General features: G+C 43.9%; 1 protein-coding gene across 1 annotated transcript in view; it reads right to left on the bottom strand.

The window, feature by feature from the left end:
* The window catches only part of Dnah6 (dynein axonemal heavy chain 6), a 189,290-nt gene that overhangs the window by 123,211 nt on the left and 41,613 nt on the right, over nt 1–24,466 (bottom strand). The window contains exons 17-29 of the mRNA XM_005364722.3: nt 21,977–22,090; nt 19,982–20,125; nt 18,264–18,476; nt 17,282–17,374; nt 16,506–16,625; nt 15,968–16,148; nt 12,569–12,665; nt 11,378–11,597; nt 10,128–10,292; nt 9,936–10,046; nt 5,480–5,605; nt 5,235–5,390; nt 4,539–4,700 (exon numbers count right to left, since the gene is read on the bottom strand). Of these exons, the coding sequence (XP_005364779.1) occupies nt 4,539–4,700; nt 5,235–5,390; nt 5,480–5,605; nt 9,936–10,046; nt 10,128–10,292; nt 11,378–11,597; nt 12,569–12,665; nt 15,968–16,148; nt 16,506–16,625; nt 17,282–17,374; nt 18,264–18,476; nt 19,982–20,125; nt 21,977–22,090 (1,902 nt within the window). The remainder of the gene's footprint in view (nt 1–4,538; nt 4,701–5,234; nt 5,391–5,479; nt 5,606–9,935; nt 10,047–10,127; nt 10,293–11,377; nt 11,598–12,568; nt 12,666–15,967; nt 16,149–16,505; nt 16,626–17,281; nt 17,375–18,263; nt 18,477–19,981; nt 20,126–21,976; nt 22,091–24,466) is intronic.

The following is a 24,466-nucleotide window of genomic DNA, read 5'->3' as shown; positions in this document are numbered from 1 at the left end:
TACGAATGTGCACCCTGTGGGTGCAGTGTCCACTGAAGCCAGACGAGGGCGTTGGATCCCTTAGAATAGTTAGGAGCCACCACGTGACAGCAAGGAACTGAACCTGGAGCTTGCAAGAGCTTCTATTGCTCTTAACTCCTGAGCTGAGCTGGCTTTCCAGACCCTGCTGATTATTCTATAGCAGAATCCTAATGGTGAATGAAAATGATTGTAATTGTGCCATCAAAAGTGTACAATGTCTTTGAAGACTGGGGTTTTTGGTTGATATTCCTTTATAGTATGTGTGTTTCTAAGAACAGAAGTGATGCACTTTCTGTCTCAAGGTCAAGTGAGCTAGACAGTGACCATTCTTCCGTCTGTTCCAGCAAGCATAGGTTCATATGTCTCTCTCTTTGTGTGGTGTTTCTTCATTTGTGTGTCTACACTCATACCTGATCCCACGTGACAAAATCATGATGTAAAGGGGAAAATAATGACAGGAAAAAATTTTGCCAGTAGATGGAAAAACATTGAAACCGATCCTATAATTGAGAAAAGTGTAGCCTAAGGTAGAAAAAAATGGGCCTTTTTCAATGGGGCCTTCGAGAATTTCTAAATATCAGGCCATGCAGGACAATCATGTTCCTTATCTATTGGTCTTTCCTTCTTGTCTGCATGGGAAACACAGGGTTGTTGAGATTTCAACACCGACTTTTCCCACATCAGATTAAAATGCCAGAACCTCACTGTAGACAAAGGAGGTTGATTTAGGGGAGATATGAGATCATGGGAGACAAGGACATTGGTGCTGGGGACAGGAAAGCAGAGACAAGGAAAGAAAGATGATTCCAGATCTTTCGATTCAGTTGTTGATAACCCAGTAATAATAAAAGATGGTCTCCTTAGGAATGAAAGCAACTGAAACATGAACACTTTAAAAAGAAAATCCTTAGTCACTCTTGGCTGAGGAGGACTGTGGGAGTTTGAAATCCAGCTCTCACATGGGTTGTCCAGTAGATGCAAAGACTGGCCAGGCCTCACCCAAACCGCATCTTGGTATGATACATTGGCCTGGAATGCAAAACTTTCTGCCTGCCTGTTGGGGCGGTCCCAACTAGTGAGCTTAAGAAAGGATGCTTCACCAGGATGTGGTGGCACACACCTGTAGTCTCAGTACTTGGGGGTATTGAGGCAGGCAGATATCTGTGAGTTTGAGGCCAGCCTGAACTACAAAGTCAGCTTCAGAACAGCCAGGGCTACACAGAAAAACTCAGTCTTGAAACACTTAAAAAATAAAAAGGATGCTTCTCTTGATCAACAAATATTTTGCAAGTCAGGCAGATTCTTAGGTGTGTGTGTGTGTGTGCGCGCACATGTGTGCACATGTGTGCAGGTACCTGCAGAGGCCAGAAGAGGGCATAGGATCCCCACAGAGCTAGATTTACAAGTGGTTGTGAGCTTTGCAACACGGGTTCTTAGAACTGAACTCAGGTACTCTGCAATAGCAGTACACAGTTGTAAGTACTGATCCATTTCTCCAGCCCCTTTCAGTACAAGTGAAGGAGAGGGCAAAGTCTAGGAGCCAAAAGTAGACAAGGAATCCATCGATAAGCAAACACAGTTGCATTTATCACTTGTCCCAACAAGGGAGAAACCACATTTGGTGAAGTGAGCCCTGTGAGCCCTGAGGAAACCATGGGTTGTAGAACACGAGAAAAGGGGGGTGAGTAGGGGTACGGCTTGGCCCAGGAGATTTCAGCAAAGGCTCAATAAAGACGGGTTTTGTACTGTAAATAAGTAGATACACATACAATATTTAAAGATTTATTTACCTTACTTTTAAACATTTATTATTTTATTTAATGTGCATGGGTGTTTTGCCTGCATGTATGTCTATGCTCCACTTGTGGGCCTAATACCCACAGAGGCTGGAAGAGGATGTTAGCTCTCCTAGAAGTGGAGTCACAGATGCTTGTGAGCTACTATATGAGTGCTGGAAACTGAACCTGTGTCCTCTGGGGAAGCAGTCAGTACTCTCAGCCACTGAGCCATCTCTGAAACCCCAATTTAAAGTTTTTATTTATGTATGCGTGTCTCTCTGTGTGTGCACACGAGTGTGCAAGTGTCTGCAAAGGCCAGAAGAGGACTGTCAACCCCTAGAGCTAGAGTTTCAGGTGGTTGGGAGCTGGCCAATGTGAGTACTGGGAATCAAACTCAGGTCTTCTGCAAGAACAGCAAGCACTCTTAACTGCTGAGCCATCTCTCTAGCCCCTGCTCTGTATATCAACAAATTGCAATAAACTGTCTGGCTCCAAGGATCAAACATATATGATGTTGCAGCTCTAGAAGCTAGAAATCAGGAATCGGGGTGTTGATAAACCATGCTTACCTAAGCAAAACAACTTTCTTGCCTCCAGATTTTAGTATTGGCAGGTGATCTACAATTTCCCCGCTCACACTGCGCCACTCCAACCTCTGCTTTTAGTGTGTATTTTCACATAATTTTCTCTTCTATTTAGGTGACTGTACTCTCATTTACTTCTTCTTAGAAGGGCATTGGTCACTACATTTGCTCATTCAGTTTTAGCATTATCTTATGTATTGGTAAAGATTCTATCCCTAAACCACGTAGCCAGATGTCAGGACTTGACTATCTTTTGAGGGAGGAGACACACAAACAAGAAAGCAGGGGCAATTCTGCAGTGCGTTTCATGATATTGCCAATCTAGGCAGCAGGACAAAGGAAAGCCGCCTGAAGCTTTGCTGAAGAGGCAGCAGTTATTAGGTTAGTTGGGAGAGGGGGTGCTCAGTCATGTTGGGGTTCAGATGGAGTGCTATGTCTCTTCTCATAAACAATTATGGTATGTTTTCTTTGTTTTGCTCCATTGTGGGTATCCAATTACTCACTCTGATGTTCATGGTTTGTAAAATTGTGGTCAACTGGAAAAACAAATAGAATCGAATATATCATCTATTTTAATAGAAGATCACTGGGCAATTTGTGAACACAAAGGTTTTGAAAACACTGTCCCAGAGGTGGTAAAGAAAGAGACTATTCATTGCTTGAAATAGTTCTCTCCTTTGAAGGGTAGGTAGCGACTTCTCTGTGTCAGTGCTTGTCTAGGGGTCTAATTATGCCCTCAAATTCTGCAAAGAGCAGTCTTAGCATGAGTACTATGTGAGGCACTGACATTTTACAATCGATTTCCAGACAAAACAGAGACAAGTATTGAATAATGTGCAAATGTCACAAACTGTGACAGAAAATGGAAGGTAGGAGGCTGGAAGGCAGTGTCTCAAAGTCTTACTTAGTGAATTTATAGTCTTCAAAGTTTCTAACAATAGAGACATAAATACATACATTTTTTATTTTCTTAACACCCACCAGAAGAACTAAGAAGCCAGCATGGATCTCTGCAAGTACCAAGGTATCTTTCAGGGTGTCTATGAGGTCTAAGCATTTCCCAATTGTGCTAAAGCACAATCTGTCTTTCACACTCAACTACCTGAAAAAATTACTAAAATATTCCTCTTTTCAGCATACAGTTCTATCAGAGACTAGAGTCTATTCAGACAATTCAACCAAAACCATAAGCCTCAAGGTATTAAATACAAAATAAAATACAAAAATCTAGCTGCCATCCATTTTCCCAATCACCAAAGATTTAAAAAGACATAAATAACCTGTAAGCTTTTTACTTGCAAAGTTTTTTTTTCCACAAAATACATGTATATGTTAACACCATTATTGATATTTTACAATAGATATATAAAATACATTATCTTTAATATCTAGCAAGTGAAATACCAATGGCTACAATTTATCTTGATAAATTTTTAACATATAATAGACCCCAGGACCAAATGTACTGAAAACCTTACCTTTAATTCTCCCTCCTCCCATGTACTTCAATTCCTTGAAGGCTGCTTCTATCTTTGGTGGTGTGGGAAAATCAAATTCACTAGGCAAGTGTTTCAGTAGTGAGCCTTCAAACTGCTCACTATGTATCAGTGTCTCTCGATGGCCCATCTTCTTCTAATAAGTTAGATTTTACTTTTCTGCCACCCCTGAATGCATTCTAGCCTATATGACTTTTACTCTACTTAACTTATGGTTAGCGTTGAAGAGATTGTTTTATTATTTAGGTGTGTGTGTGTGTGAACACTCGGTGTCCTAGTGGCCAGAAGAGGGTGTCAGATACCCTGAAGCTAGAGTTAAGGAGGGTTGTAACCACCTCACGTGGGTGCTAGGAATAGAACTCAGGTTTTCTGCAGGTGCACCAAGCACTCTTAACTGCTGAGCCATCTTTCTAGCCACCCCCACCTGCCCTGTATAGATCTTCTATTTTAAAATTCGCTTTTTGACAAGTCTCCCCTGCACTGGTTCTTACCCAGACGGCCCAGCCCACCACATGCTGACTTGCTCTGCTCATCCTATTTTAATACCGTTTTCTTCTCTGTTCGCTATCATCTGTCTCCTTGTTTTAATTCATGTTGCAAACGATGAAAACTGATGAAAACATTCAATATTTGTATCAGATTAGAAATTACAACCACACCTTGTAGTCCAAACCATCAGAGCAGTTGAAGACCACACACTGGATGGCGAGAGCTTTTGCTAGGTCTTTGGTGGTCTCTGTTTTCCCAGTGCCAGCAGGCCCGGCAGGTGCGCCTCCGAGATCAAGCTGCAAAGCCCCCATAAGGCAAAGATAGCAACGATCCTGAAAAAAATCAATCAATTGTCATTATTGAAAGGAAGTGACTTTATTTACAAATTCATAGGTCTAATTGATTTATTTAATACAACTGTGTGTGTGTGTGCGCGCGCGCGCGCACGCACTCACATGTATGTGGGATAGTCACGTAGGTGCGTGTGTGCATCACTGGTCAGCACTAGGTGTCTTCCTCAGTCACTCTCCACTCCAGGTCTCTCACTGGTTTGGTTAGGCTGGTTGGCCTAATCTGCAGGGATCTTCCTGTTTCAGCCTCCACAGCACTGTGCTTACAGCACATGCCCCCATGCGCAGCTTCTTATATAGGTGCCAGGGATCTGAACTTAAGTCTATGCTTGCATGGCAAGCACTTTCCAGAATGAAGCATCTCCCTGGCCCTGAAAAATTTTAACTGAAAGATGCCCACATACCCAGGCACAAAAATCAGGCAAGGCCACTCTCTGTTTTATAGACATGTAGCAATGTTGAGTACTTTCCACACTGTGTGGATGAAAAGGCGATCAATAACGATCAATAACGTACCGTGAGAGGAGTGATGACCAGTCTTGGGCATGCTCCCAAATACTCGTAGCCATAGGTGTACTGGGAGAGCGCCATTCTAGCCACACAGTTATCCAGGTCTATATCCCAATAATAGCGCAGTTGTCGCTGCCAGTCAAAGGAGTCGGCTGAGTCTACCTACAGCAGTGATAGGAATGGTGGCTGTGTCAGACACACACATGGAATCTGCAGATTGCCGTGCCATTTTCCATCAATGAAACATTTACCTTGGTTTGAACCAGCTCAGTAACTATATCTCTCGCATGCACATCAATGGTAATCAACGCAGTTATGATGTTTCTGTGCAGCCTAGGAAGAGAGCCTCGAACTAGTGCAGCCAGGGCATTCAATCTCTGCGAGTTAAAGAAGAACTGTTGCAGTGGATGCTCAACATCAGCTTGCAATATGTATTTCCATTATTAAATTTAGAGTAGATATGTGCTAAAAAAACCACCCCACCTAACTAGAAAATTTTATAATTCTGTGACAAAGTAATACAATGTCTTATTTAATTTTCATAAGACTTCTATGAAGTACAGACCATCTGGACACCATTTTTGCAGTTAAGCAAACTGATAATCAGAGAAGGTCAATGACTGGATGGCTGTGGCAGAGCCTTGAAAGAGTAAAATCAGACCTTGGTGGACATGCTTCTTGAAAACCCTTGATACATGATTAAGTCTCTGGCTGGGGAGTAGATTGCTCTACCTAGAAATTCACCAGATGTGGTGCACGCGCATGCCTTTAATCCTAGCACTCAAAGGCAAAAGCTGGTGCATCTTTGTGGGGCTAGCCTGGCCTACAAGGAGGTCCAGGTCATCCTGGTGAGGCTTCTCATTTGTATTCTTCCACTAATAACAGTAAAAGAGCATTGCAGAGCACTTTAACCAGACCAGTGACTAAATAAATTAAAATCCTTTAGCTCCCTGTTTACCCCAGACCACCACATCCTTATCTAAGTAATACGGCGCCTCTGAGGGTCTTATACTTCTGGGTTGGGTTTTCCTCTGTTACGCCCAGATCAGGGGCCATGTCTGCAGATGGCCGTGGGACTTTCTCTGGGGATCTACTTCTAGGACTCTCTCGAGAGAATCCCACTGACAGTGGGATTTCTGTGGTGTTTCTGCTTCCCTTTCCCTGTTCTGTCTCTGTCTCAGGGGTGAATCTTTAGAAAACGCAGTGGCACTTGGAAGAACAGTTAAATCTGGAGCTGAAGATCAGGCCTAGGTCCCTGTTGGAAATACAGCTGACAGACATCGTATCTTTGGTGTCTGGATTGTGTTTCCACTCTGTTGTCTCCTTTTCTGGGAAAAGCTTTTTAATTGAGTACAGTCCCATTGTCTGGTTTTGCTTTGGCTGTCATGGCCAGAATACCAGTGTGAAGGAAAATGTCATGGCAGTTTTTGGCTTTCAGTCATATGTTTAAATCTTTCCCAAATCTACTTTGAATCAATTTTTATATGTAGCATAAGATAACAATAAGAAAATACCAAATGGCTCAAATTTAAAATTGAGGAAAATGACTTGAATAGTATTTTTCTAAAGCAGAGATACCGACTGTCCAGGATCTATATCTGTATCTATATATCCACATATGATGCTGAATATCTCTAGTCACCAGGCATGTTACTATCAAAAACTCAATGAAAGAAAAACAAAATTATAAAATTTTCAAACACATGCTCTCCTCATTCTTTACCTGAGAAGTTTCTCTTTGTGTCAGCAGTGAGTACTAAGTAAGATTCATGGCTGCTCAAGATGCTAAAGGTGTCCTGGTTTGCTTTTTATTGCTGAGATGGACACCATGACAAAAATCATCTTGGGAGCAAAGGGTTTGTTTCTGCTTACAAGTTACAGTCTATCAATCACCCGGGGAAGCCAAGGCAGGAGCTGAAAGTAGGAACTGAAGCAGAGGCTATGGAGGAATGCTGCTTACTGGCTTGCTCTCCGTCGCTTTCTCGGTTTGCTTTCTTGTATACTAGGACCACTTGCCCAAGGATGGCACTACCTACAATGGACTGATTCCTCCCACAACAATCAAGAAAGCCCCCACAGACCTGCTCACAGGTCAATCTTACAGAGGCGATTTCTACAATTACTGCTACCACATCTTCTCAGGTGATTCCAGCTCTCCAGTGTAAGGTGACAAGTGCAAAACCCAAAAACCTAGCACAGAGAGTAAATGAGGGCTGAATGCTCAGCCTTAAGTAAGACATTGACAGCACCCTCCCTAGGCACACGGGACGTAACAGAAGAGGGAGCAGAAGCAAGCAAGAAGCAGAAGATGGGGGAGAAGGGCTGTGACATATCATCTTCACACGACCTGCACGAGCCTGGGCCTGTCAACAGCCAATCGTGAATCAAGGAGGGGCTCATGGGGGCCTGCCCCTCCTTGCCGAACTATTGGCTACTGATGGAATCTGAGAGGAAAGTCATTGCCTTCATGGTGTAACCAGTGGCGAGTCCCCCAGGTTCCAATGAACAGTTTCAAACCTGAGGCCATACAGGTGATCCTGATTAAAAATCAGTGTGTCGTCACAAGACAAAACAAAAAGATACAAACGTGAGGAAGGGACCTGTAAAGAGTATGGTGGAGATAAAAAGCATAGGAGACCGGCAAGAGAGGGCAGCGGTGAGAAAAAGTAGATCTCGCTATGTATATGTATGAACTTGTCAAAAGAATAAATATTACAAAACCACAATGTGATGTAATCTCAAGCCCATTTTCAAAAAACAAAAAAAAAAAGATAACAAGTATTGGCGAGGACACGGAGCTAGAGATAGGGATCTCTGGATGCTGCTGGTAGAAATATGATGTTGGGACATGTGGATGGGACACGGTGCAGAGGTTTCTAAAAAAAGAAAAACCCTGCAAATAGAATTACCATTTGACTGAGTAACCCCACTTCTGAGCATATAAGTCAAAGAATTGAACTCAGGGTCTTAAGGAGCATTATTTACCACTGTCAGCACAAAGAAACAACCTAAAAACCCACCACTGGATAAAGAAAATGTGCACCCAGTGGACTAACATTCAGCTGGAAAAGGAAGGAAATCGTGTCACCGGTGACAATGTCAATAAATTGGGTGGATAGTGAGTGGACATTAAGTTTAAAATAATAATCCAGCCACAGGTCTGAGGTGTTTATCAAACTCATATAAGTAGAGAAGAGTGATGGTTGCCAGGGCTGGGGAAGGAGGTGTTGCTGTTCAGAAGACATGAATCTGTTCAGTAGACATGAAGCTGCAGCGTTAGGTAAGATGAATTGGTCCTAGAGATCTGCTGCACAGCACCGTGCCTGTTGCTACAAATACTGCAGTGTGCATTTACAATGCTGTTTTCACTGTGTGTGTGTGTGTGTGTGTGTGTGTGTGAAGTCTCTCATGCATGCAGAGAAGGACAGCAGACGGGGCCTTCCACTATTGCATTGTCTTACCACCTTAAGAGCATATCTCACTGAAACTGACATTTGCTGTTTAAGTGAGGCTGGCTAGCTTACCACTAAGTTCCCAGGATCCACTTGTCTCTACCCCACAACACTGTGGTTTCAGGCATGCATGACAATACTGGCTTCACTAAAGAACTTTTAATAAAAATATAAAGTTCTGTGAGAGGCGTTCTAATAGTTGCCTTTTTATTGCTGTGATAAAAACACCATGACCAAGCCGGGCGGTGGTGGCGCACGCCTTTAATCCCAGCACTCGGGAGGCAGAGGCAGGCGGATCTCTGTGAGTTCGAGGCCAGCCTGGTCTACAAGAGCTAGTTCCAGGACAGGCACCAAAAACTTCAGAGAAACCCTGTCTCGAAAATTAAAAAAACAACAAACAAACAAACAAAAAACCATCATGACCAAGGCAATTTTACAGAAGGAAGGGATGGTTTGGGCTTACAGTTCCAGAGGAATAAAAGTCCATGATGGCAGGGCGGAGGTATAATGGCTAAAGCAGGAAGATGAGGGTTCCTACCTTCAATCCAAAGGCATGAAAGAGAGAGGTCACACTTGGGATAGCATGAGGTTTTGAAACCTCAAAGCCCAACCCTAGTGACATACTTCCTCCAACAAGGCCACAACTTTTAAGCTCCCTCAAATAGTACCATCAATTAATTGGGTCCAAGTATTCAAATTCTGAAACTATGGGGGATATCTCATTCAAAGCCCCACACCGATCCTAGTAAACACAATCATGTCTAAACATGTGCGGATCATCATAAAGAACCCTATGTTTTCTGCTCACATTGCTGTCCTTCTTAGTTTACAGTTACTCATAAAAACACTAAATAAGAATCACGGGAGTGTCTCTAAGTAAAACCGAACACAACGACCTCAGTAAGAACTCCGGAGCTTTGGAAGCCATGCCAGCACACCAGGCCTTCTGAAATGAAGTGAATTTGCACTAACCATGATAAAAACCATGGGGACCTAAGCAGGGTGGGGGTGGCAGCACATGCTTTAACGCCCAGAACTGGGGGGGGGGGGGAGGGCAAAGGCAAAGGCAGGTGGATCTCTGTGAGTCCGAGGCCTCAGAGCTAGTTCCAGGACAGTCAAGGCTATACAGAGAAACCCTGTCTAAAAAAACTGAAAACAAAACACGCCCCCGCTCCCCCCACCCCCGCCAATCCATGGGACCATCTTATCATCTCGCGTGGCAGCCTGTACAATGACTCTCTGATAAAGAACTCACCTCAAAATTGACCTTTTCAAACTCTTCCAGGGCCTCTAGGGGGCTCCCTTCGCATTCTAGACCCTCGGTCAGATCCCGGCACCACATGATCTGAGAGATGGTCAGGATCACCTGCGACAAAACGTCCCCTTAGGCTCGTGCTACCCGGCACCAACGCGGGCCCCAGAACGAGAAACTTAACAAGAGTGTTACTTGGGAAGGGTGGCCAGCAGTCACCCACTCTGTCCTGGGCTTCCCCTGGTAGTCAGCGATGGCAGCCTTGCACAGGCGGCGGAGGGACGTGAACATGGCTTCCTCCACCTTGCCGAGCCATTCTTCCACATTGCCTCTCGCTTTGAGGCCCTTCCCCAGGCCAACCTATGAGGCAATTAGGACGGTAAGAAAGTGTCTTGGGTGGGACCTGTGTGCTGTCTACATGTTGTATGTCTGTAACAGAACCCTGAGCTCTGCAAACAGTGAGGCCTTTGGCATTGCATCAAACCCCCCTCCCCTCTGCCCCCAACTTCCCTGCCTTCTAGCACAAGCATGCCTTTGAGGCTAGCTCCTAGAAAGAGGACTCCCCACAGGCTCCGGAACTTCTTCAACCATTTTCCTTTCCATAGCTCTGTGACCTGAAGTTTACCCCCAAACACTCCTATAAGCCTGTTTCCCAGTCACCTGTCTCCACATCGGAAAGGTCTGATCTACATCTTTCCAGCACTTCTGCTTCCTTCTCTGACTTCAGTCACTTGGGCATCTGCTTGTTCGAGATTCCTTTAACCATTTTTTCACCTTCCTTTGAAATTTTATGTTTTTTCCAATGTTCTGTCTTCCTTCTGTACCAGTAATGGCACATGCGCACAAGTGTGTGTCTATAAATGTGTGTGGGTGTGTGCGCATGTGTGGATCCTGTCCAGTCAGCCAGTTCTTCAGTCTGCTGATACCTTCACTCTCTCAATGTTCTCCATATGAAAGGACTACACTACACAGCACTGGAGGAGCTGCAGTAACAAACTCTCACAGAGCTCAGGGGGTGCCACATGAAGTCATTTACATAAAGTGGCTGCTGGAAGTCCCTGTCACCCTGCTAGTAGGGTGCTATTATTCATGTTATCTTGTGGAAGCGATTAGAGGGTGGTGGGTCTTCATCCAGGTGGCCCGGCAAAGTCCTGGCACTCTGGGCCAGGCACTGTTGCTCTTTGCAGAGCTGACTAAAATGTGATTGCATCTCTCCACTTCATTCTCCAAGCCGGCCATTGTGATTATTGTGGCTACTTCTAGCTGCTCCATGATTTCTCCATTAGATATCCAGATCTTTGAGGGTCAGAGTTTTATCTATTTTCAAAAGTGCTAGGCTAGCAGAGTCCCTGGCAAGCCTAGGATGAGAATGAACAGCCTCAACCCCAGTCCCAGACACGTGACCAAGTTTATCCATGAAGAACTATTAAGCCAAAGCCCCTTACCCTCTCTCCCTCAGGCGACAGCATTGCCAAAATATCATTGGTGAAGACCCTTTCTGGCTCAGTATCCATGCCAGGAATTTTCCCTTCTGTCGGAGGCATGAGCGCAAACTCGAGCTTTGAAATGGAGTCGAAGCATTTCCTTAGATGAGGCTGCACGGCTTGTGGATTTCGTGTCTGGGCCAAAATCTCCAGGAGCTCATCGTTTGACAGGAAGTAAAACCTGTGAGTTAAAGAGACACTGGTGTGAAGCGTGACTTGACGCTGAGATCCTGCCATGCCTGCCCGGGCACTGATGCCCTGAGTCTCTAACCACGCTCTGGGTTTGGGGGTAGCCACGTGTCCCTAAGGAAGTTCTTGTAAAGGTTAATGATGATGTGTCTCCAACATCTAGGCCCAGTAGCTAGACTGGAAAAGATTTTTCTAAAAATTATTAATGACATTAGGTCTTGCTATGATATTGATCTGTTTGCCTGTTACTTGTCTTTGAGCTTCTGTAGTGAAGATATGTCATATAGCACATTAACTATTGAAGAACTAATAGACAGATGGGTGGTTGTGGAGCCCTCACTTGGTCCTGTGACACTGGACCAATCAAAAGGCAGCATATGCTGCTATTAAACGTGACAATATTATTTTGCTGACATACCATTTCCAATACTACTATGGCCATTCTTAAGTAGAAATGAAGCATCTTGTTTTCATATCATTTTATGCAAAATGGGTAAAAAATGAGCTTGTCTGTTCCTGACCAAACATAGGCTCAACTAATGCAAGCGTGCACTAAAAATGCAATCATTTTAGTCTCTGTTTTGTCTGAAGCTCTAGACTACCAAATCATGCCAGCACTACAACGTGAGTTGTGGGGTCTCTCAGGGACCCACGGTGATAGGGGTGAAGACTCTAGAGCCCCCACTAATGCAGGGAGTAGAAGAGTTAGAGCTGAGGATGGGGAGATGGAGGGAGCGATGCCCTGTGGGTTCCCTGTATCCTCAAGCAGAGCGTGAGCTTCACTCTCCTCCACGCTGAGCATCTCTGAGAGCTTAGTATTTGCCCAACAGGTCTGCAGCAAGTCTGCAGGCAGCAAGGCATCTTGTTTCCTCCCCAGTTCTCTGTAGTTTGGAGGATGTGATTGTCATCTCTAATTGATCTATAGTCTATCATGGAAAAGTCTTAGGTTGGTTTTTAACTTACCTTGGAAAGATAACTCTCTTCGACTCTAAATATGCCTCCAGACACTTCTGAATTTGGTCGAGTAATGCATTATTGTTTTGAAAAGTCTCCAGAAGCCCTATTAGTTGAAAAAAAAGTTAGCCAAATTGTATTAAAATAGAGAATACAATTTTAAATGAAAGTAAAAGATACTAAACTTTTAAAGCCTTTGTTTTATTTGGTAGAATAAATAATGAATAATAAAATGAATGTCTTGGCTAGGAAGCTTCGTTCTTTAACATTTTTCTTTTTTCATGTATATGATGTGTGCATGCTGTGCATGTGTGAGTGCCTGTATATACATTTGAGAGTTTGTGGGAGCACATGTGTGTGAAGGTGCTCATGCACATGTGTGGGTATTCAAAGCCTGGAGCTGATAACAAGAACCTTCCTGGATGGCTCATCCTTCCTTTCGAGGCAGGCCTCTCCGCCAAACCCAGAGTCTCCCAGCTAGTCCTGCTGAGTTCCCTCTGGCTGTCCCCATCTCTGCCTTCAGGTTCTGTCATTCTTTCCCAGGCTGGAAAAAATGTGTATATATGTGTGTATACATGTGTATGCTTCATCTGTTCCCTGGCCTCTGTGGGGTCTGGGTTCTGAACTCCAGGCTTCTTACTTGTGTGTCCGTTGCTCTAACTACTAAACCTTCTCTCCAGCCCAAGAATTACTCCTAATTAACTATAGTATTTTAATATTTAATTCATTTAACAGTGTTTTTAATTTGCAATAATTCTGGCTGGCATCCTCTGCTTTGGGGCGCTGTGGGTACACCATCAAAAGGCAAATAGCACCAGGGTCTAGAACCTTCCTATCCTTGGTCAGTTTCTTCCTTGCACGCTTTCTCTCGTGGTTAATGCTAATGGCAGTGGGCGTTATTCCTCAGTATTAGGCTGCAGCTCTTCGGACAGCAGCCTTCACGCCTCTTCATCTTTCTTCTTTTGATGCTGATCCCAGTTCTTGCTTCCTTACCTGCTTAAGAATCAAATCCCAAATCTTTAGCTTGGCCTCTGAGACCGGGTGTGGTCAACAGCTCCACCTAGTGGCCAGTCGTCCGCCTAAGCACACTGGTTCCCTAGGGCCTCGAGTCCTAATCAAGACCCAATGCCCAAGCACTCTACTCCAGGACACAGGGACTAACGACAACTAAGCATGCTCTTGCCTTAGGAGGCTGATTTTGTTCTTTGTTCTTCTCTCTGCCTTCAACAATTCTCCTTCAGAGTCACTTATATTTTCACTCACTCTTTCCTGCAAATTTCTGCTCAAAAGCCACTTTGTTGAAAAGTTCAATAACACATACACATGCATATATACACATACATGCATACACATGCATATACACACATACATACACATGCATACACACATAAACACATTCACACACATATATACACATACACATACATTCACATGCACACATGCATGCATATACACATATGTAGTGGAATTTCATCTGTATTCTAATAAATAAAACTTGCCTGAAGATCAGAGAGTAAAACAGCTCCACTCGTCAGCCTTACAGACCAGGCAGTGATAACACACACCTCTAACCCCCAGTAGTCATACTAGTTGCCATAGAAACCAGGTGCTGTATGCCTTTAATCCCATCCCTAGAGAGGAATATAAGATTGGAAGAGACAGCTCACAGACACAGTCTCGTGCTGAGGTTTCCTGGAGGCAGGATCACCATTTTCGGACTGAGTCAAGGTAAGAACCAGTGGCCGGTTGCTTTTCTTTTCTGACCTTCAGGTTGAACCCCAATTTCTCTTTCTGAGTTTTTATTAATCATGCTTTACACATAAACACACACATGTGTGTATGCATACACGTGTGCACACATACATAAACATGCACATACATGCCACATACACACGCATGAGCATGCATGCACACACATAAACACATGTGCATGCACCTACACATTTGCAAAAATACATATGCACACACATGAATATACTCACATACAAACACGCATACAGATATATATGCATATACACAATATGCACTCATGCACACACACACACACACACACACACACACACACACACACACTAGCCCCCCCCAGCCACTCCCTTATTCTACTTTATTTTTCTTCATGGCTTTATTGTCATCTGGAGTTAGGTTTATTACAGGTCTACACTTCTTTATTTGAAATCTTAAGGGCCAGATGTGTTTTGGGGTCTAATCTTCTTTTTTATTTCAAGAGACCTATTTTCCATTTATCATTTATAGATGTTCTGTACCCATTCACATGTGGGCAGCACAGCATGAACCTGGTAGGTTATAGAAGGCAGAGCAGGAGGCAGAGGGGCTGGGGCAAGAACTGGAAGAAAGAGGAAGAAGAGATAGATAAAGGGAAGGATGAAGTTAGGTGGGTTGGTGGGTTTGGGGAGGAGTTGGTGGAAAATGGGAGATGATACGATCTAAATATATTCATGTATGAAATGTATATTCATTTCCAAAGAACAAATAATTTTAGATGTTTATTTTATAACAAGTCTTTAGGGACTGGAGCATCACTCTGTATCCAAATATTACTGCATTTGTGCCCTAAAGGTTTGAATATGACAACGGAGGGTCTGTGGCATGCAGGGTGAGACATTTATGGATGTTTGATTTTTATCATTCCATAGTTTTCCTTTTCTCTGTCTTATGTAAGACTCTTTGGGCAAAGGACATGGCCCCAGCGTTGCCTTGGCTAGGCAGCATCAGTGGCTGAGGTTATTCTCCATCATGGCCAGATGCTGCTGTTGGCCATAGGACAAGAAGGCTGGCTGGGGTTTGATAAAGAGTGTAAACTTCAGCGAGTATTCGTGCACCCCAGAAGCTGGTTGCCTGTGCACAGAAACCGAACTTGTTAAAACATTTCAGATGAGACATCATCCTCTGGCATAGCCACCGGCAAGGTGCCCATGATCCTGTAAGCGGTTCACACACAGAGAAAGACGTGCAAGTGGAAAGGTGACTAGGTGGGAATATGAGGAGGCTCAGCAGGAGTGGGAGGAGGTCAGCAGAAGGTGATAGGGCTGGATATCATCAAAATACATGATACACGTGCCTGAAAATGCCATACTACAACTCATTAGCATGGATAATTAGTAGAGGCTAGGAAAAGCCTTTAAAAATAATCTCAACCTTGTTACTTGAATTGCAGTAAGTGGCAAAATCTCTAATTCATTCTGATTTCTGAGTTAAAGCTATGAAAGTTTTTGTGATTCTGTCTGTGAGGGAAGAGTATAAACAGACTTCAACTTCTGTTCTAAAGTCACGAACTCAACTGTACGGCAGCACTTAGACAGTAGAGTGCTCAGTTCAGTCAAGCCCTGGATGTACCCTGAGAGCTAAAACTGAGAGTTTTAGTCGTGACTAACAGCTTGAAGCTCCTACCTGGCTGAGTAGCAGCTCGGAGCGCATTAGGCAGCCGGTTCACCTTCCTCATGATTTCCTTCCATGACTTATCCACCTGAAGGAACATCTTGGCTTCCGCAGGCAGCTGCCTCTGAATATCCGGGGCATTAAAGATGCTTTCTAGGTAGAGCCAGTTTCTCTGACAGTTCAGCCACTCTTCCTGGAGAAAAACATGGGACTATCAGAGTGTGGCTTCCAAACTGGTGTCCTCTACTTAGGCTGGAAATTATTCCCTTGCATAATTATATAAACAAGTCAAATGAGTGTGTTCATTCAGAACATTACAAAATGCCAACAATTAAACCTTACATTTCTAAATTATATAATATTAAAATAATTCTCTCTCTGTGTGTGCGTGCATGCATGTGTGTGTATGTGCTCAGATGTGTATGTTGGTGATCAAAGCCAGGACTTTGTACATGCTGGGCAGGCCTGATCCCACTGAGGTTTCCCTGGCCCCACAACATCTTGCAGCCTTCCACTTCAGAGTCTAGGAGCTGAAAAGGCCGTCACTCACCAGTGTTTGATTAAATAAGGCAAGTTGCTTCTGCCAGTCATCCACGCGAGACTTCAGGGGGCCCACGTACCGCGATGAGGCGATGGTCGCAATGTTGATGGTGCTGTCATCAAGAAGGACCTTCGGAGAGAAGGACCAAGACACGGGCAGAACCATGTGTCCTTGAGCTCAGGCTAGTCCACATTCCGAGAGCCCAATTAAGGGCCAGCATGTTTGAAAAGATAATGTAGCTCCACCTACTGCTTCCTACCCAGCCGCTGGCAAGCTTGGCCTTTTTGCCATGCTCACAACTCTATGTTCTCTCAATGGTCATTGGGGGGCATTAACTAAGAGGCCTGTGTGTGTGTGTGTGTGTGTGTGTGTGTGTGTACACACACGCACACACAAACACATACGCCATCTTATTACTTCGATAAGCACTTGTGAATAAACATTTGTGTCAATTTTTCACACCTTCCCTTCCAAATAAGCTTCTCCTCCACTTACTCTTTCACAGAAGCTTCAGGAGGTATGGTCAGGACTTTGACCATAAATCCCCTCTCTTCCTCCCGTCTCCGTTTTCCACATCCCTCCCTCCCCCTCTCTGCCTTCTTTCCTTCTTTATTTTGAGGCAGACTCTCACTGTCTATCCCTGGCTAGCCTAGAATTTGCTATGTAGCACAGGCTAGCCTTGAGCTGATAGCGGTCCTTCTGCTGTTATTTCCAAAATGTTGGCATCATGGCTATGTGCCACCATGCCTAATTTACCACACGTTTCCCGCAACCCAGTTACATACCTGTATGTCATCCGTGCCACCCAGGATAAATACGTCCTTAGAGTCACGGTGAGGAAGAATGACAAATTCAGTTGTTTTCCACGAATCTTCCACCTTAGAAATAGTTCAGGCATTAGGAAATCTAAACTCATGTGTGTCTAGACACAATAAAGACTCATGGAGTGAAACAAGTGAAACTGTTTCTGCCCATTTTCCTCCCCATGGCCCTTGAAATTCTCAAGACCCTACAGTTGGAAGCCACACTGATTTTCCTGGTTTCATTTGACTGCTGTTAATACAGATGAAGGCTGGTGACAATGTGCATCTTACTCCGTCAGGGGAAAGAAATGTTTTGTTTTTTTATTTAGATACTTGGTAGGTAGGCACACATTGTTAGGCTAAAGGAGACAGTATTGTAAGTAGAAAAATCTTCTTGATGTATTTCAAGGTAGTTTAGCCCAGCCCAGCCTTCCCTGGGAATTTAGAAAATACATATTTTTTTTCTGCAAAAAAATCTCCAGCGTGCAGTTCTTTATAAAAGCCAGCACATAGCTAACCTTGCTGCTGTCGAGTTCTGGTTGGGCTATAGACTGAATACGTGGTACCAAGTGGTACATGCAAGGAAACAGTAGAGGATGCTGCTTGGGATGTTGAAACTCCATCCAGATAACACAGATATTAGCAATCTTTATGTCGTATCTGAAAACCTTTACATGCTATCTATGGTTTGTGTCTGTTTACTATATATGTGTGTTTACATGTGTGGGTATATGCATATAGGCAAAGGTGCTCAAGAGCATGTTATGTGGAGGTCAAAGGTCAGTGTCATTCCTCAGGTCTTTGGTTGCTGATTAATTGTCAAGGGGACAATTAATTGGGCTGGGACTTTCTAAGTAGGCTAGGCTGACTGGCCCAAGCCTCAGGGATTTATCCACCTTTCTCCATTTCCCTGATGCTGAAATGAAAGGGACATGCCACCACACTTGGCTCTTTCCTGATTTACCTTCTTAAGAATTGTCTCTAAGGCAGCTTCCCCAGAAGCCTGTCCAGATATGTCCTGGATTTCCTGACCAAATTCAAAGACACGTAGTTCGGACAGCCTCTCCAGGGTCAGCGGAATTTCAACATCCACTAGCTGGGCATCGACAGTTTGTTCAATGGCTGCCCAGTGTCGCGCCTTCAGAGTTGGGTTCCTCAAGTCAATGATCACAGGAAGCTGGAAGACAAACACTCAACATGTGCAGGGCCTGCATAAGGGCAAGCCTGCCACACCCCAGCACAGCTGGAGGAGGGGCTCATGAAGCCCATCACTAGCTCAGTGAAGAACTACAGGTAGCTTCTGGAACCTGGGAGCAGGCCTCATAGGTTTTCTTCAGGGATGCGGCCCTGAGTAGGTTGCTGATGCTGCATCGGGTGGTCCTAGACCCATGAACATACCGGGGCGTTTATCAGACTCAGTGTGTGAAAAAGAGTGCATGAGGTTATGGGGGAGCAATGTGGGGGGACCAGGAGGAAGTTGGAGGGTAGGGATGATGGGTGGAATTAATCAAAACACATTGTACGTGGTTTCAGTTTATAAACACAGAGACGTGAAACAGCACCACTTGGATCTACAGTGAAGAAAACTCAGAACAACAATGCAAACGAAGGAACTGTATTAAGACCGAGAACACTGAGTTTCAGGGCAGTTAACTAACTGAAAATTTCAGGGAAATGGTAGTCACGTGTTTCTCTGAAGACCAGAAGAGAGCAAGAACGGAGGACCTCGCTGAGTGGCGCTAAGCATGAAGGAGGTGTGCGCCCCTTCGCCTCTCCCACCAGGCTACCACTTGTCAGGTGAGAACAATGCCCTATGGAATGGAACGCTACAGGAAACTGATTCTCAGCTGGGCACAGCAGAAAAGAAGCAGGTCTAGGAGAAAAGAACAGAAAACAGAGCCCCTGGGCCCCGCTCATATGAGAAATAGTAGGTAGCACTAGAAAATAAAAAGTTCTAGGTGCTGTGAGGCAAACAAGGTAAACAGAGGGAAAAGAACGCTCATCTCCAAGACTGCAAGCCTGCACCCCAGTAATGAGCCACTGCTGCAGATGCGTTTGCACAGCAATGAAACAACGGAAATGGCAAGGCACTCAGAAAAGCAAAATGACCACAACAAAACCCACCTGAACACCAACAGCGGTCAGAATCAAACGCAGAAATGGCATATCTTGGGAGCAGAGCATTTAAATTAACTACTATGAGTTTATGAGAGGTCTCAATAAAAAGGGAGATAGTGGGCAAGGTCAGTATGGGACGGTCAACTTTGCGGCTGGCTGTGGCGTTTACCCACTGAGCAGTCTCCCCCTCCCCATTTGCCCCCTTCAAGGACTGGCTTGGCCGCAGTGCAGTTTCAAACCAGCCCTATTCATGCACTGCCTGGTTTCTGGACTTTTTCACACTAAACACATCTGGACAGTGACTAGCTGTGTGACACAATAGGGTCAGTGGGTGTGGCAGTTTGTACCAGGAAAATCTGCTTGCTGCCTGCGTGCTGAGTGTATCAGCATCTTGGCCTTAGTCTGTCTTCCGCTTAACAGACACCAGGTGTCTCTTCTCATGGCCACACTCCACTGCACCATTTGGCCAGTTGTTGAGACACACAGGTTGGACTGTGATTTTTTTTCCTGAAACAACACCAGGACATCTGCGTCTGGTTCTGAGATGATATCCGCCTGCCTTACCTTTTCTTTCATCCTCTCCACCTTATATTTGAGCTGGGGCACCACGTTGTTGGGCGGCAAACCCTTCTCCAATTGCGTCACAAATTTAGCGTATTTAGTAACTTGACTGTTTAGGGCTTCTGGATCCAAGCAGTCAAATTTGGACTATGAGGGAAAAAAAGGTAAAAACACAGGATAAATGTCAAGCTGATAGCAGTATACAAGTTTTACTTCATTTGAATTTCCCTGGCACTTAAAGTTTTAAACCAAATCAAACCGGGAGGCTTAGAAAGAGCTGCTTATAACGCCAACTGCCGATTCTTCTCACGGCTTTGTCTCCCTCACCACTGAGCGCAGTACTGTCAGCCTGGGGGCTGGTGCTTACAGAGGTTTTTAAGGAGAAAACCAGCTAACCTTTGTCAATTTTTAACAAAGAATTTCTAATAATGCATAAAATACACTCGTGTAAAGATGTATTTTTAAATATGCATATATCTATACTTGTATTTCTTAGTTATACAGATGTATGTCTATATATTTATTGACCCATCAATCATGTACTGAGGGCAACAGAAAATTTGTAACCCCATATGGATTCTTATTTCCCCTTGATTCCACATTTCCCTCCTGCCCCCTAGTTGGTCTTGTGGCAGATTACATAGGAGGGGTACATTCTTCTGCTCTAAGTATGGTGGTGGTAAGAAATGTCTCCAAGTCATTGACAAATGAGTTCTAGGAGAATATGTCAAATTCCCTCCATCATATCATACATGTTCTGCCTCTTTTCTGTTTGCTGTTTGTCTCTTCTACCAGAAGACGGGGTCTGCCAGCGACAAACTTTCCTCTTAAAAACATCTCTGGCTCTCCAAACAATTGGAAGATTACCTAGTCAAAACCCTTCCTATGTCATTTGGTTTTTCAGTCAGACACGCGGCCTCTGGTGACAGGCAGGATCACAGGCAGTATGACAGGCAGGGTGGATGAGGAATAAAGAGGGCTTGTGAAGCAGATGGTATTTTCCACATGTTTGTAGCATACTTGAGAGTGATAATTCAAAGCTGATCACACTTGAAAGTGGTCACATCTTCTGCTTCCTTTTCAAGTTTTGAATAAGGACAGATCCTTGAAGTGACGCTATGGTGGCTGTCACACGAGATTCCATAGACACGAGAGGTCACTACTGAGATGAGTCCTCTGATTCTAGTCTACTGGTGTGAACAAGATGGCTTCCTTCCATCAAGGACAAGAACAGAAGCCTAAGCTAACAGATACCTGAGGGGGTAAATCACAAACGAAACCCTATAGTCCTTGAGAACACTGGGGCGTTTCCTGAAGTCATACCACAGTCAGACATCATGTTACATGGTCCTGGGACGCTTCCATCATGCGGCCCTCTTAAACAGAGGAGCCAAGAAACCTGCCCTATAAGGAAAGTTTTTGCTTTGTGTCATTTAGTGAGAAAAAGGCCTCTCGTATTTAACCAGACGCCTGGTTATGTTTCCATAAACCGTCATTTATTTTATATGTAGCAATGTAATTTAAACATTTAAGCAGCACTGTAATGGAATGATGAGACAGTTTTAGACAGAAGAAAAAGTGGAAACTCTCAGGTTACGAAACCTCTCCTCCACTTTTTCTAAGAGGGTAAATGGGACAAATGCACTCAGTGACTACTCATGCCTCGTGCCTACTGACAACGGCCAATGGAACTAAAGAGAAAGCCCAGATTTCACAGCCACTGCCTCAAAGGAACCACACACGTTGAATTCCTTTGGAATGCAAAAACGGACCCATGAAATATGAACAAGGATATAAAGCTATTTTTTCTTAGTTCCTAGTTTCCATTCCACCATAACTACTTTCCCCGTGGGACATATGTGAATTCAGCTTTCTGTGTGTTGAAGGACAAATTTCACTGCTAACAAGAATACTCTAGATTACCGAAATACAGTTCATATTATTAATATTTAGGTGGGATTAACACACAACACAACCACCGAGAGCTGTTTTCCCTACCTTCAGCCATTCCTGTTGGAGTTTGTCCCACTCGGACAGGGAGTCCCAGAGCAGCTGCTTGAGCTTCAGCTCAGCACTCACTTCTTCCAAAGCATCAAACTTGGACACTTCCACCTTTAAAACACAAGGGGCAAAGTGTAGAGGTTAGGGTCCAGACAGAACGGCTAACTGGGTCCACTTCCATCTTGCTTGAGACAGGACCTGTTTGCTGTTTGCCACTGCATACACCAGGCTACCCGCCACTCACACCTCCAGGCGTCGCCTAACTTGGCCTCCTGTCTTGTCGTAGGGCACTGGGACTGCAGTGGCAAACATGGGTTTTGGGACTCTGAACTCAGGTCCTCATACTTGTCCCCACGGAGCCACTGATCATCCCATGTGTTCAGAGATTTTCCCCTAAAATTATGGTAAGAACAAATAACATGAGATGTGTTTTTAAAGGAAATCTTTACATGTATAGTTCTGTGAGCTATCTAGTGTTAACAACACTGGTAGCAGACTTCCAGGGCTTTTTCATTCTACATTTATGATGTTACACTTGCTGAGCAAGCAGCTCTTCACTTCCCCTTCCCCAGCCAATGGCAGTCCCTAAGGGAATTTCCTCCCCTGTGAGGATGCCTACGACACTTCACACACTATTTGGTCTTCTGTGATTGGCTCATCTCAACCAAGGGTAAATGTTCAGATTTGTCTATGTTGCATATGACATAATTTGTGTTTTCTCTCTTCCCTTTTCAGTGTGTGTGTTCATATTTGTGCATATGCATGAGCATATGCACCCCGTGGGAGCTAGGAGACTATTTTCAGGTCCCAGTGAAGTAACTAAATAACTGATTGATTAATTGCTTTGAAACAAGGTCTCTCACTGCCCGAGATTACCAAGTAGCCCACACTGGCTGACCAGAGTGCAGAGTGTTCAGGGATCTGGATATCCCTGCCCCCAACACTCCAGCTAGGATTATAAGCATGTAACATCAACTAGCATAAAATATCTCAGAGTAACTCAACCAAACAAGTGGAAGACCTATATGACAAGAACTTTAAATCTTTGAAGAAAGAAATTGAAGAAGATACCAGAAAATGGAAAGAGCTCCCATGCTCTTGGGTAGGTAGAATTAACATAGTAAAAATGGCAATCTTACCAAAAGCAATCTATAGATTCAGTGCAATGCCCAGCAAAACCCCAGCAATTTTTTCATAGAACTCGAAAGAAAAAATACTCAACTTCATATGGAAAAGCAAAAAACCCAGAATAGCCAAAACAATCTTGTACAAAAAAGGAACTTCTGGAGGCATCACAATCCCTGACTTCAAACTCTACTACAGAGCTACAGTACTGAAAACAGCCTGATATTGGTATAAAAACAGACAGAAGGACCAATGAACCAAATCAAAGACTCAGATATTAATCCACACACCTACAAACACCTGATTTTTGACAAAGAAGCAAAAAACATAAAATGGAAAAAGGAAAGCATATTTAACAAATGGTGCTGGCATAACTGGATACAACATGTAGAAGAATGAAAATAAATCCATATCTATCACCATGCACAAAACTCAAGTCCAAATGGATAAAAGACCTCAACATAAAGCCAGCCACAGTGAACCTCATAGAAGAGAGAGTGGGAAGTACACTTGAATGCATTTGCACAGAGAACTACTTCCTAAATATAACCCCAGCAGCACAGACATCGAGAGAAACAATTAATAAATGGGACCTTCTGAAACTGAAAAGCTTCTGTAAAGCAAAGGACACAGTCAACAAGACAAAATGGCAGCCTACGGAATGGGAAAATATCTTCATCAACCCCACATCGGACAGAGGACTGATCTCCAAAATATACAAAGAACTCAAGATATTGGTCATCAAAAAAACAACTAATCCAACAAAAAAAACAATGGAGTACAGACCTAAACAGAGAACTCCCAGCAAAGGAATCTAAAATGGCTAAATGACATTTAAGGAAATGTTCAACATCCTTGGCCATCAGAGAAAGGCAAATCAAAACAACTCTGAGATTCCATCTTACACCTGTAAGAATGGCCAAATCAAAAACACTGATGACGAATTATGCTCGAGAGGTTGTGGGGTAAAGGGAACACTTCTGCATTGCTGGTGGGGATGCAAACTGGTACAGCTGCTTTGGATTTCAGTATGGCGATTTCTCAGAAAACTAGAAAACAACCTTCCTCAAGACCCAGCAATACCACTTTTGGGTATATACCCAAAGGATGCTCAATCATACCACAAGGACATGTGCTCAACTATGTTCATAGCAGCTTTGTTGTCATGCTGCTGTCCAGCCAGAACCTGGAAACAACCTAAAGGCCCCTTGGCTCAGAAAGACAAATATCATATCATATGTACTCACTCATAAATGGCTTTTAGACATAAAGCAAAGAGAACCAGCCTACAATTCATAGTCCCAGAGAACCTAGATAACAATGAGGACCCTAAGAGAGACATACATGAATCTAATCTACATG

This window comes from Microtus ochrogaster, assembly GCF_000317375.1.
Source record: "Microtus ochrogaster isolate Prairie Vole_2 chromosome 14 unlocalized genomic scaffold, MicOch1.0 chr14_random_3, whole genome shotgun sequence".
Classification (NCBI taxonomy): domain Eukaryota; kingdom Metazoa; phylum Chordata; class Mammalia; order Rodentia; family Cricetidae; genus Microtus; species Microtus ochrogaster.
The sequence above is the reverse complement of the archived record's forward strand: the minus strand, read 5'-3'. Positions and strand labels throughout refer to the sequence as shown.